The 14,402-nt window shown below is 36.5% G+C and overlaps 1 protein-coding gene across 10 annotated transcripts in view; it reads left to right on the plus strand.

Annotated features, from left to right (window-relative positions):
- Positions 1-14,402, plus strand: part of ZZZ3 (zinc finger ZZ-type containing 3) — a 120,620-nt gene that overhangs the window by 91,553 nt on the left and 14,665 nt on the right. For 7 of the 10 annotated variants that reach the window (XM_063653940.1, XM_054480154.2, XM_063653942.1 and 4 more), the window contains 5 exons: positions 8,761-8,899; positions 11,214-11,361; positions 11,449-11,564; positions 12,265-12,336; positions 13,668-13,769. In XM_063653940.1, coding sequence (XP_063510010.1) covers positions 8,761-8,899; positions 11,214-11,361; positions 11,449-11,564; positions 12,265-12,336; positions 13,668-13,769 — 577 coding nt within the window. The remainder of the gene's footprint in view (positions 1-8,760; positions 8,900-11,213; positions 11,362-11,448; positions 11,565-12,264; positions 12,337-13,667; positions 13,770-14,402) is intronic. The other 3 variants (XM_063653944.1, XM_063653939.1, XM_063653946.1) reach the window with 1 other exon arrangement.

Here is a 14,402-nt window from a genome sequence, read left to right on the forward strand (position 1 = left end):
ATGTTTGTGATATTTATATGTGTTGATGTAAATAGATGTCCATTTTCATTGCTATATTAAGCATTCGTATTAGATGGACTTTGGGGTTATTAATAAGGCTGCTATGAACATATGTCTTACACTGTGTATATTCAAGAGTTTCTTGAGGTTGTACCTAGGTATGAGATGTCTGGATCTTAGGGTATGTACATCTTCAACTTTACTAATTGATTCCAAACTGATTAATTCCAAATATTCTAGTCTGTTCTGAGAAAGCTGTTTGTTTCCCGTTCACCCTTAGTTCTAAAGTATAGCCTTTCAGGATCCCAACCCAAAGGCTGGGCTGGTTTCAAAGTTCTCCCTTGATAGGCCCTAGACTCCAACTTTGATCTTCTACTGTTTTAAGCTGTCAAAAGGACTGCTCAGCCTCTCAGTCCTCTCTTCTGATCAATAAATTGCTCCAGGCAAAAGTGCCCCCAAAACATGTTTTATCTTTCTGGTTTCCATCTTCTTGTGGATCTTTACCTTGTAATAACTCACAATTTTGTTAGCTCTTTGATGCTTTTAAGAACTTTAAAATATTTTCTCCAGCTTTATATTGGTTGTCTTCAGGGAAGAGTTTGTTCTGAATTTGCCTCGTCTGTGTTTTCCAGAAGTGAAAATTTGAACCCACTGAGCTTTTAGTTTTAGTTACTGTATATTTAAATATTTTATTTGCTTCCTTTTAGAAGCTACGTGCTCAATTTTTGTAGTTTCCTATACCTCATAAATATTTTTGAGCTCATCTTTTATTCTTATTCTTTGTGTCTTGCTTTCTTGCATGCTTGATAATTTTTTAATGTGAGCAGGCTGGGCACGGTTGTTCATGTCTGTAATCCCAACACTTTGGGAGGCCGGGGTGGGCAGGTCACTTGAGGTCAGGATTTTGAAACCAGCCTGACCAACATGGTGAAACCCCGTCTCTACTAAAAATACAAAAAGTAGCCAGGCGTGGTGGTGTGCATCTGTAATCCCAGCTACTCAGAGGCTGAGGCAGGAGAATCACTTGAACCCGGGAGGCAGAGGTTGCAGTGAGCTGAGATCGCACCACTGCACTCCATCCTGGGGGACAGAGCAAAACTTTTTTAATGTGAGCTATTCACTTTCTTTGGAAAATTACTTATGGATTATCTTTGAGGCCCAGGATGAAAACATATTTCTCTAGACAGGATTGCATTTGCCTCTGTGGGTATCTTGATTCAGGATTGGAGGTGGGAGGGAGTTGTGTCCCAGTCCAGGGCCATTGACTTAAACTGTAGTCATGGGTTGAGGTTTTGGGGACCACCCAGGTAATTTGGGGGTAGTAATTTGGGGCAGTAAATATGTATTCTTTCCTCAGTCCCAAGGCAACTCTCCTTGGGGGTTGGAGTGAGGGATAGGGTCCCAGCTTAATGGGGAGAGACTATCTATCTTGGTGGCTTTGTCTTATGTTCCTTGGCCAAGTGAAGTCTAGAAAATTGAGCTCAAGCTTGCATGGTTCAGTACCTGCCCTCAAGCCAAAAGCAATTTTAGTTCTCCTTTTGCCCCGTCAGTTTATTCTTTCACTTAGATTTTGGCCTTAGTATCTTGCTGATTTGTCCATACTTCTGAAATAAACAAGTACCTGTTTTTTTCTTTGCTCATTTTAAATTCAGGGTTTTACTTATTTTCAATACAGTTGATCTTTATACCTGGAAGACATATTATTGGGAGCTGAGGTATTAGTTTATGTCTTAACACAGAATATCATAAAAGGCTTTTGGTCACCATTGACTTCTGGAGTTTTATTGAAAGTGAGTGGGCCTGGCTTATGCCTTGTAATCCCAGCAATTTGGTAGGCTGACCTGGGAGAATCCCTTGAGGCCAGGAGTTCAAGACTAACCTGAGCCACAATAGCAAGAACCTGTCTCTACAAAAATGTTTTTAAAATTAGCCAGGCATGGTGCTATGCGCCTGTAGTCCCAGCTACTTGGGAGGCTGGGGTGGTAGGATAACTTGAGCCCTGAGTTTGAGGCTGCAGTGACCTATGATTGTGAACTCCAGCCTGGGCAACAGAGTGAGACACCATCTCTAATGAAAGAAAAGAACGAAGAGGGAGAAGGAGAGAGGGAGGGAGGAAAAGAAAAGAAAGAGAAAGAAAGTGGGAGATTATTTGTGAATTACTGAATTTGCACTTCCTGTAAACTCTTTGAGCCCTTCATTAAGGAAGAGAAAGCATCTTATTATACAGCTTTTATTTCACTAAATAATTTTTAAAATTTTGCGTGCTGCATACATACATTTATCGTTACGTCACCTTATGTCCTCTGGTTGTTTTCAGTATGTTTAATGAGGCTCAGTGTTCATAGGGAAATCAAGCTGCTCTTTTTGAGTAGCAAAGTATAATGAAGACTTTTTGTTCCTTGGTTTTTATTTAGGAAAAGTATAAAACTTAGAAAAACTAGAACAGTAATATGATAAGAATCTGCATAACCTTCACCTAAATTCACCAGTTGTTAACAACTTAACATTTTCTAATGTATTTTCTCTCCTTTTACGCTTATTCTCCTTCCCATCTGGTACATTGTACTTTTAAAATTGCTGAGTCATTTAAAAGTACGTTGTAGACTCATCACTCATACTTCAGCAAATATCTCCTAAAAAGAAGGGCATTTCCCTGTATAACTTTAAATACCATTATTATACTCCAGCAATTTAACATTGGTACAATAAAATTATATACTCCACAATCTATATTTAAATTTTTCCATTTATCCACAAAAATGTCCTTTATAGCTGTTTAACCCCTGGGGGGATCTAGCCCAAGATTATGCATTACATTTGCTTGTCATGTCCTTGTGTCCTTTAATCTAGAGCATGGCTTGGCAAACTTTCTTAAAGGACCAGATAGTAAATATTTTAGGCTTTGTGGATAATGTGGTTCTATTGCAGCTCCTCCTCTTTGTCATTATAGCTAGAAAGCAGCCATAGAAATTATGTAAACAAATGAATGTGGCTATGTTCCAATAAAACTTTAGTTAGACTCCTGTTGTAAAATAGCTGTCCCTCTTTTTTTTTGTTTTTTGAGACGGAGTCTTGCTCTGTCACCCAGGCTGGAGTAAGCAATGGCATGGATCTCAGCTCACAACAACCTCTACCTTCCGGGTTCAAGCAATTCTCCTGCCTCAGCCTCCCAGGTAGTTGAGATTACAGGCATGCACCACCATGTCCAGCTAATTTTTGTATTTTTAGTAGAGACGGGAGCTTCACCATGTTGGCCAGGCTGGTCTCGAACCCTTGACCTCTGGTGATTCGCCTGCCTTGGCCTCCCAAAGTGCTGGGATTACAGGCGTGAGCCACTGCACCTGGCCCTCTTTTTTGTTTTTAATGACACTATTTAATGAGTATTTTGAAGAATCAGGCTGATATTTTGGCAGAGTGTCCTTGATATGGATTTTTAAAAATGTTTCTCCATTAGTTTTTTTAGATTACAAATGCCCATGGAATCTTAAGGGTTGTTACCACAGTAGAAATGGAAATCTAGTTTTTTGAAAAAGATTCTGATGCAGATGAATATAAAATCTTTCCTTCTGTTTCTGTCTGCCTGTCTATGCCTCCCTCCTTCCATCCCTCCCTGATTATTGTGTATGTAATATTACTGCCTAGAAATTGGACAGTAAAATTAACTGATAGGCCGAGCACAGTGGTTCATGCCTATAATCCTGGCACTTTCAGAGGCTGTGGCAGGAGGAGTGTTTGAAGCCAGGAGTTTGAGACTAGTGTGGGCAACAAAGCAAGACCCTGTCCCTACAAAAAAAAAAACAAAACCAAACCAAACCCCAGAGAACAAAATTCGCTGGGAATGGTGGCATACCTGTGGCCCTAGCTACTCGGGAGGCTGAGGCGAGAAGATCACTTTAGCCCAGGAGTTTGAGGCCGCAGTGAGCTATGATTGCACCACTGCCCTTCAACCTGGGTGAGAGTGAGACTCCATCAAATACATACATAAATAAATAAATAAATAAATAAATAAATAAATAAAATCAACCTCCAGATTGCTAATTCCTTGATGTTCTCTTCAGATGTCAGGATTTTTACCTGTATACTCTTTCATATAAATGTTTTTATATTCATAAATGTAAATAATTCAAGAGGACTTGGATATTGAAAAGTAGTAAAAATAACTTAGGTAAGGACTTGAAAGGGCGTTTATACTTTGGCCGAATATAGAAAGCTAAAATGTCTCTCTGTTGGAGATGTAAAAGTAAAAACAGTTCTGGTTGGGTGTGGGGCTCACGCCTATAATCCCAGCACTTTGGGAGGCCAAGGTGGGCGGAGTGCTGGCCAGGAGTTTGAGATCAGCCTGGGCAACACAGCGAGACCCTTTCTTTACAAAAAATTAAAAAAGTAGCTGGGCATGGTGGTACACAGCTGTCCCAGCTACGTGGGAGGCTGAAGTGAGAGGATTGCTTGAGCTTGAGAGGTAGAGGCTGCATTGAGCCATGATCTGACACTGCCCGCCTGCCAGGGTAAGACAGCGACTCCCTGTCTCAAAAGGCGAAAATAAGAAAACCCTAATTCTTTGACACAAGTAAGTTCACTGTTGTTAGCATTGTGTAAGATTTAGATTTAGACATACATAACAAATAATTTTAATAGATTTAATACAAAGCTATCCTTACGGAAAAGGTATAACTATGATTTTATCCAGGCAGAAATATGTGTAATTTTTTTTTTTGAGTTATTCTATTCTCTTGCTTGGTTCAGTGAGTAGCAAAAGTAAAAGTAGGATATTTATTGGAATTAAAGAGTTTCAGGTTTTTAGTGCTTGAATTTCTTTTAAATATCTGTCTGAACATCTATGGTGATTGGGTGCTATCCTACCATCTTTTATTAGTTTTGACTGAGACAAGGTTTTTCTTCATATTGTGTCTTCATCACAATTTGCTCCTGGTTTGACCCTTTATACTCTATAAAACAAGTCTATTTTTTTTTCCTGCATAGCTGTTTGTTAAGTAAAAATGGAAATGGTATTCTAGTGGAGGTTTTCATTTCTTGACTAAATATTCTCAGAGTCTTTAACCATTCCTCACATTGCAGCTCCACCATAAATAGCTTGTATGATCTTGGGGAGTTACTTAATCTGTGCTTGGTTTCCTTATCTTTACAATTAAGAATGTTGGTACTGGGCTCATAAATTTATTGTGAGGATTGAGTTATTACATTTAAAATACAACATTTGTCTGGCATGTAGTACACATTCAGTAAATGTTAGACACCACAGTTGACACTTGAACAACACAGGGATTGGGCATAGACCTCCTGTGTAGTTGAAAATCCATGTGTAACGTTTGACTCCCCTAAAACTTAACTACTAATAGCCTACTGTTGACCCAGAAGCTTTACCGTATAACATAAACAGTTGATGAACACAAATGTTGTCTGTTACATGTATTTTATACTGTATTCTTGCAACAAAGTAAGCTAGAAAACAGAAGATGTTATTAAGAAAATCATAATAAAGAGAAAATATATTTACTATTCATTAAGTCAAAGTAGACCAACCTAAAAGTATTCACCCTCATTGTCCTCACACTGAGTAGGCTGAGGTAGAGGAGGAAGAGGAGGGGTTGGTCTTGCTGTCTCAGGGATGTCAGAGGTAGAAGAAAATTTGTGTATAAGTGGATCCACGCAGTTCAGACTGGGTTGTGTTGTTCAAGGGCCAACTGTATTGTTACTTCATCTTACATTTTTTCTCATCCATCTTGTCTATTTATGAACCTGTTTGTCTTTCTTAAAGCATAGCTGAATGCAGTGGCAGCTGTGATCTGATCAGCCCAGAAGGAGTAGTACAGTCGTCACCTCCCCCATTAATATGGGTGAAAGGGCTGGGCGCGGTGGCTCACACCTGTAATCCCAGCACTTTGGGAGGCCGAGGCGGGCGGATCACGAGGTCAGGAGATCAAGACCATCCTGGCTAACATGGTGAAACCCCATCTCTACTAAAAATACAAAAAATTAGCTGGGCGTGGTGGCGGGCGCCTGTAGTCCCAGCTACTCAGGAGGCTGAGGCAGGAGAACGGTGTGAACCCGGGAGGCAGAGCTTGCAGTGAGCCGAGATCACACCACTGCACTCCAGTCTGGGCAACAGAGCGAGACTCCGTCTCAAAAAAAAAAAAAAAAGGGTCAAAGTTGGAGTTGATTTTTAAACATTCATTGTGGAGAATTTAAAACATAAAAAAACTAGATGGACTAGTATGATGGACCCTCATATACCCATCCTCCATCCCCAGCAACACAACCAATCCAGCCCTATTTGTACTTCATCTAGTTCCTCTGTGGTATAATTGTAGCTCCTCTATTACACTTAGACTCCATGCCTGGTTAATCTTGATAATTACTGATGCTTTTAGGATAATGCCTTGTTTTCTAAGTAGATAATTGTTGAATTAATGAAAAATTGAATCTTGCCTTGGATTTATGCCTGGATCAGCTTCTGTAGTTTGCTTGTGTAGGTGGGTGAGCGGGATTGAAAATAGATTTGTCTATATTTACTGTTTTTTAGGTGTCACTCCAGTTTTGTTTAAATAATTTCTTCCATATCTGCTCATGGATATATATGGTAATCTTACTGGTGTAGTGTCTGAGTATGCTGGGAAATAAGTCCAGTTATCTGGGATAGAAGACTTGAATTTACTGTTTTCTTAGAGTCTTCATTATTTTGAGCTTGAAGACTTTACCAATGTTTATTATAGGCCTTCCAATCTGATAATCATTTTGTCTTAACTAAATGGAAGCAGAATTGAAGAACTGTACTTTGTTTGCCATCTTTGTTGGAATTATTTTTAAAGTCAGATTTGTTGTGGAATAATTTACATACTGTAAAATTGTGGTAATTTGTTGGCTTCAAATTAGAGGCCCTTCTTCCCAGTGTCTGTTTGCTCCAAACCTAGCAAAAAGACGGCTGCCAATGTAATTGACTGTAGCACCTTTTTCAAGCTTGTTTTTTTGTAACCCTATTTTTACTTGTGCCTTATTAGTTGTTACTGTGCCTACAGCATTTACTGAAGTTTTAATAGATTCACAGTTGTTTTTAAAGTGATACCAAAGTGTGTAACTCCTGCTTAAAACAGGGATAGAGGCAATATAATATAAGTCTTTGGTTGTATTCAGCTGGTGGGATAGGAATTCTGAAGGTGAAGTAGAGTATTGTATAGAGAGGACAGCTTCTAGCACTCAGATCACTACCATCACCCTAAGATTGAGCCTATGTGAGCCTGCTTAGTAGAAACAGCCAGCTGAGGCAGGATTTGTACACTGCATACACCTCAAAGCAAAAGAAGGCTTAGTGAAAGTGAATTTAGATTTACCCTCTGTAATTTATCCAGTAGTGACTTAGTATAGCTCTGCCTTTCCCACTCATAGTTCTAGTTTTAAATGAAATATCTCTAGCTGGAGAGGAGTCTTGCCCTTCAGTGTTAGCAGTTTTACCTTAATTATTAAAAATTTAATCAAGGATTAGTTAACAAGGACTTGAAAATAAGAATAAGATTTGTTTTAGAGAGGAGGCTGAGAAAAGTATTCTGATAGAGAACATCATGTTGCCATGACGGCCTGTGAACTTCAAAACTGCAGTATTTCACCTTTGATACTTCTGCTAGTTTGCTTACTTCTGAACTTAAAAGATTCACAGAATATCTGTTCATTTAGAAAATATTTAGTGAGCATCTATGTGCTGGGAAGTATGTTGCATACTAGCTAAACAAAACAATGAACAAAACAGATGAACTTGCCATTGTGGAGTTTAGTCTAGTAGGAAACAAAACGAAAGTTATCTGAAGCCATATAGAAAAATTGTGCTTTGCTTATACTTTAAGGATTTAACCAGTTATTTTAAAGTGAACTTGGAGTGACTTTTCCTTGAGTTGTTTTGCAAAATGTATTTGAGCATTCGGAGCTTTGGGTTTAATGTGTTTCTCTATGTGTATCAATAATGTGAAATTAAATATTAGAGAGGCAGGACAATTTAAACAGGGAGAATATTAGAATAGATGTATTGTAGTGAGATTTCAGGATAATGACATGTAATATATTTGTGTGGGTAAAACTATATGTTTGTTGTGGCAAATGGACCTTTGCAAGCAGGAAAGTATAAATATCTTTATGGCCTTTCTTCTCTTTAAATGATTAATACTTAAGAATTGAATATTTGTCTTTATCTTTCATTCAGAGGAAAAAAACAACAGATTTGTTGATGGAAAAGTAAACCTTTAAAATAGGAGGGAGGGTATAATAGAGCAAATGGAAACCTTGAGACTAATATCACGTTGGAGTTATGTGACAGTGTCATGTGTCTCTGGGTGAGAAAACATACCTCAGATTTCCCTATTTCGACAGAGTACAACAAAGTGCCTGAATTGAGTGATTCCTCCTAGTATTAAGATTTTATCATTTTAATTATTATTATTTTTTTATCTAGCAGTTTCTTAACGACTTTGATTGTTGGAAGGTCAAAATGCTCTTTTATTTTGGTACTTGTTCAGGTTCAAGAATTAAAAACTTAAGATGGGGGAAGAAGGCTTTGCTTTCTCTAACTCTTATTTTCTGTAGGTACTTCGTAACTCAGGAAGACCTCATTTATTCCCAGTAATATGTTTTACTAAACTCTTTCAGGTAACTCTTAAAAGACTGTGTGACTTAATAGTAGATCACTGCTTGAACTCAGTTTTTATTTATTGTTGTTACTAGAAAATTTTTGTGAAATATTTTTCTTTGTCTCTGTAGTTATCAGAGACTATTACAGACGATTGCTGTACTCGAGGCTCAGCGTTCTCAAGCAGTCCAAGACCTTGAAAGTTTAGGCAGGCACCAGAGAGAAGCACTAAAAAATCCCATTGGATTTGTGGAAAAACTCCAGAAGAAGGTATACATTGAACCCTTTTTAAGATTTACTAAGATCTATTTGGGAATAGCTTAAGATAATTTGGTTAATTCTTTTTTATGGGTATATACTTTTTAAAATGTTTAATTTTTTTCGTCTATAGTTAGCCGTACTACTTAAGGCAAGATACCAACTTCTTCCACCTCCATCAGGCACACAATAAAATATATCCAAATGAAAATAGCTAGAAGCTTTTATTGGATATTTGTATGGGAACTTGCCCTATTCCTTAGCCTTTTTTTTTCTAGTTTTTCCTGTTATCTTCCCCTTCTTTGAGTATTTTTCCTCCTCTGTTTCAGGACTTAGGGATTAGTAAAGCTAAAAGAAAAAAGTACTTCAGAATTGATTAACTACTTCTGTTTCTGGGTTACTTTTGCACACTAGTACCTTTGTGCATATTGAGAGAGAAAACAATGGTGATCAAAACAAAATCTATTTTAAATATCTTTAGAGTTATGATAGGCAAGTCCATGAGGAAGAAGTATAAATTTTACTTAATTTTAAAATACTTTTTTTAAGTGTGAAAATTCTCCATAATTTTGTTTTTCTTAAAACAGATCTTTCATGTGTAACACTTAACCACTCAAAAGCGATACAGGTTTTTATAATGAGTTTCTTGGTGTGTAAATATGGAGATGATCTTGATGTGCATTTGTGCTGTAATAGGGACCCACTAATTGTTCATTAAATTTGAGAGGTATAATATTAATCAGCATTGTATGAAAAGATTAAAACTGAAAAATGATGAAAAAGAATCCTCTTCTTAAAAAAGAAACGAAACCTTATCTTGTATGACAATTTTAGTATCTTTATGAGTTACGTGTTTTTAATGAGTTACAAAAGTGGTCTACCAGGTGTTAGGAGAGCAGCCCTGGGGACTTTATTTCACTAGATGTGTTAATTTATTATTTGAATTTTCCTAGGTATATTATTTAGTTGGTAAACATTTCTTTCTCTTCATGCTTTTAGAAAACATTGACTGTTGTAATAGATGTAGAGCCTATATGTTGATTTGTTAAAACTTCTAAGGTTTTTAGAATTTTGGTGTACCTTCTGTGTTAAAATGAGGCCCCTTTAAGTGTTTATTGATTCTGCATTGCTGTTATTAAATAATTTACTGGTACAAAAAGATATAAGACTTACAATGGTTATTTACAAAGGATTCAACTAAAACAGATGGTGTTAGTAAAGTAAATACTAATGAAAAATTTGTTAACCTTAATTTCATTTCATATACTTTCCCGGGTAGGCAAAAAGATGCAAGTAGGCATATTTACTAGATTTGCATGCAGTTGATTATTTCCTGATTCTTCACTGTCAGGTTTAGCTTAGAACAGACTTTCATTTCTTTCTTTTTTCTTTTTTTTGAGATGGAGTCTCACTAGGTCACCCAGGCTGGAGTGCAGTGGGGCCTGATCTCAGTTCACTGTAACCTCTGCCTCCCAGGTTCAAGAGATTCTCCTGCCTCAGCCTCCTGAGTATCTGGGACTGAAAGTGCACTGTACCATGCCTGGCTAATTTTTTTATTTTTAGTAGAGACTGGGTTTCACCATGTTGGCCAGGTTGGTCTGAACTCCTGACCCGAAGTGATCCACCAGCCTCGGCTTCCCAAAGTGCTGAGATTACAGGCATGAGCCACTGCGCTCAGCCTAGAATGGAATTTCTTTTCACTTTATTTCAGAAATAAAGATGTGATGTTGACCATCTTAATAATTTTTTATAAAAATACACAGAAATATATTAAATTAAGATACTTTAATAACCATGAAGTTATCAGTGTCTGGTACTTAAAAAAAAAAAATTACCATGAAAGTCCTGTGTTCTTTGGAAAAAAATTTTCCTACTAGGTTTAATTTAAAAGATTGATTCTTCTATTTTTCTGGGTTTGCTCATGCAAACTCAATTTGCCTATTTTATTTAGGTTTATCATATTAGTTATGTTGTTGACTTGTACCATGTTTGTTTTAGTGGACATATAAAAAATTTCTCCTAGTTCATATTAATGAAACTGGTGATATATATTGGTATATGGAATGCAGAGAACATTTATGGGTTGTTAGTTTTATTTTATATTACTATCATTATTTTAAAAGACACTGCCCTCCATCTAGAAGTAGTACCTAGGTTTTGCTAAATTCATTTCTTCACTTATCATCTTTAGCATTTAATATTTAGACTGTTAATTAACTTTATTGTCTCTTGGATTTAAACATGAATAGAAATGCCCCGTTGATTATTTGGATTTGGAGTCATCTGAAAATTTGACTGTGGTGGATTATTTCTCTCCTGCCTCCAGGCTGATATTGGGCTTCCATATCCACAGAGAGTTGTTCAGTTGCCTGAGATCGTATGGGACCAATATACCCATAGCCTTGGGAACTTTGAAAGAGAATTTAAAAATCGTAAAAGACATACTAGAAGAGTTAAGCTAGTTTTTGATAAAGGTAAGAAATCATATGATAAGAATTTAAGTAGAAAAATATCTGACAATGTTTTGCTTTAACAGTTCTGTATGTGGACTTATTTTTCAGTAGGTTTACCTGCTAGACCAAAAAGTCCTTTAGATCCTAAGAAGGATGGAGAGTCCCTTTCATATTCTATGTTGCCTTTGAGTGATGGTCCAGAAGGCTCAAGCACTCGTCCTCAGGTAAGCAGTGTGAAATATTGGAGTAGGAAAATTTGAATTTTAGACAAAACATTTTAACATTTTGCTGGTTTGTGTTCTTAAAATTAAATCAGTCTTTCACTGGAAGATAAAGGAGATATGAACTTTGAAATTAAGAGAAACTTAGGTTGGAGTCCTAACTTACTAGCCGTGAACCTTCAGACATCATTTACGTTGAAGTCTCTAAGCTGCAGTTTACTTTTGTATAAAATGTAGTTGATATTACCTATCTTGTAGGGTTGTTGGTGAGGGTTAAATAGGTAGTATATGCAATGTGCCTAGTACAGTATCCGACACATAGTATTTACTCTAAAAATAGTAGCTCCTTTGTGTGTAGTGAAATGTGACCAGGATTTGAGTCCTGGCCTTGCCACTCTCAGTTCGATGAACCTCAGTGAACATGTTACTTTTCAATTCTGAGCCCACATTTCCTTTCCCTTTTTTAAAAATGAAATTACAGTACTATTATGTATTTCACAGGATTGCTGGGATTATAAAACCAAACAAAATAAAATAATGTGAAGGCATTTTGTAAACAGTTTAAAAAAAGCATATACGTTAAAAAACAAATTTACTTATTTTGAAATTAATTTAAAAATTCCACAATTTGCATGTTATTTGGCTATATCAAAGAATAGATGTTGTTATTTTCTCTCTAACAAAAGCCTTGTCTTATGTGCAGATGATAAGAGGACGCCTGTGTGATGATACCAAACCTGAAACATTTAACCAATTGTGGACTGTTGAAGAACAGGTAATAGATATTTCAAAATCGTATAGGCTTAAAAAAACAAGTAAACAGTTAACATCAGAGTCAGTATTATGAGGCCAGATTCAGTGGCTCACGCCTGTAATCCCAGCACTTTGGGAGGCTGACATGGGTGGATCACTTGAAGTCAGGAGTTCAAGACCAACCTGGCCAACATGGTGAAACCCTACTAAAAATACAAAAATTAGCCAGGTGTGATGGCGTGTGCATATATTCCCAGCTACTTGGGAGGCTGAGGCAGGAGAATTGCTTGAACCCAGGAGGCAGAGGTTGCATTGAGCCAGGATCACGCCACTGCACTCCAGGCTGGGCAACAGAGTGAGACTCCATCTCAAAAAGAAAAGAGCCTGTATTTTGAGTCAGGTGTATATTGTTGTATGTGATGCCTGTTAGTCATGAGTTTTAAATATTTAGGCTTATTTTTGTATACCTTTTTTGCATACTTCAAGAATTTTGGATTTTGAGAATGTGTAAACTTTTGTTTGGGGATAATTTTAAAAGAAGGAACCTGGGTTTTGAGAGGGGAGTAGAAGTGGATAGAATAAAATAGATGTTTTTGTAATGTAGCTTTGGGAGAGAGAAAAACCTGAGGCCAGTAAAGCTGAGCTTCAAAGTGCATTCCTATTTTTGTTGTCGAAGGGAGGTGAGGAAGCCAAGTCAGTTTTGGCCTACAGTTAGAATTGTTCTTTGGCTAATGGCTAGGGTTGTTAGTGGGTGAAGTTTGAGGCACATCTTTGTCTCATATGGTTATTAACCCCACAGCTATACGTTTAACAGTTTATAAAAAGCTTTGGGAAATCTGTTTATTTCAAGCATCCAGATTTTTCTGCATGTTTAGGACTATGAGAAGATATAGGAGACAAGAAAGAATATTAAAATCAAATATTTGAATAAAGGACCATACAAAAGAAGGAAAAGCCTCTTTTAATAGTCGAAATTTAAGTGAATTTACACGTTTTTGTCAAAACTGTAGGGGAAAGAAAAGTAAGAAAAGATGGTCAGTGGAAATCACTAAAATGAGTAATCTACCAATTTGTTTACTTATTTTCTGTTTTCTTATGAGATATTTTTACTTACATGAATAGAAAACTTTTCTAAGCTCTTTCATAAGTTTATTCTCTAATTTCATTGTTCCCTGTGAAGTCTTAAGTTTCCAACCAGAAATTTTTCCTACCATGAGGATTTCTAATTATGTAACCCCCAAAGGTGGGAGAGAGTATTACACTTTGAAATGAAATGTGAGTGTATTTATTTAGAAATTCAATATTTAAAATTAAATACATATTTTCTTAAATTTGGTCTTGGGTGTGGCTTAGAAAAAGCTGGAACAGCTACTCATCAAATACCCTCCTGAAGAAGTAGAATCTCGCCGCTGGCAGAAGATAGCAGATGAATTGGGCAACAGGACAGCAAAACAGGTAATTGAGGAGATGACTGCAGATTGCTGGTATGCTTTTGGTAGTTTTTTAATAAAGGAGAATAATGCAGCTGACATTGGGCGATCTGCCATAACACTTTCAGCTACAGAGTGCTGTAGTATGTGGTGTTTTTTAAAAAAAAATTGTATATATTTTTGTTGATTTCAGAAACAACTTGAGGTACTTCTGCTTTGGATCATTACAAACTATTAAAAAATGAACATATAATGGACTTAGTTTCTCTTGAATGCTTACTAAATATACTAATTGTATACTTTTTGCTTATACTGAGCAAACAGATTTGTTTCATTGCCTTAGTATTTCCTGGTTGTCTTTCTAAAAACGTATCTTGCAGTTTACTCCTTCATATTCCCGTCTATATTAATAGATGTGCTTTTATACTACAAATGTAAGTGTTCACAAGTTGAAATACGTGTTTAGCTTTAGAATGAAATTTAAATTTACTTGAATAATTTTTGTTTGGCCTAGATTTTAAAATATATGTGTATTTGGTGGCAGTTTATTGTTATTTCTAGATTCATGATGAGTATTGAATTCTTAGCATTCATTAGATAGTCATGTACGTTTTAATTTTTAAAAACGACTCAGGTATTGTATGTTATCTCATTGTGT

This window comes from Pongo pygmaeus, chromosome 1, assembly GCF_028885625.2.
Source record: "Pongo pygmaeus isolate AG05252 chromosome 1, NHGRI_mPonPyg2-v2.0_pri, whole genome shotgun sequence".
NCBI classification, from domain to species: domain Eukaryota; kingdom Metazoa; phylum Chordata; class Mammalia; order Primates; family Hominidae; genus Pongo; species Pongo pygmaeus.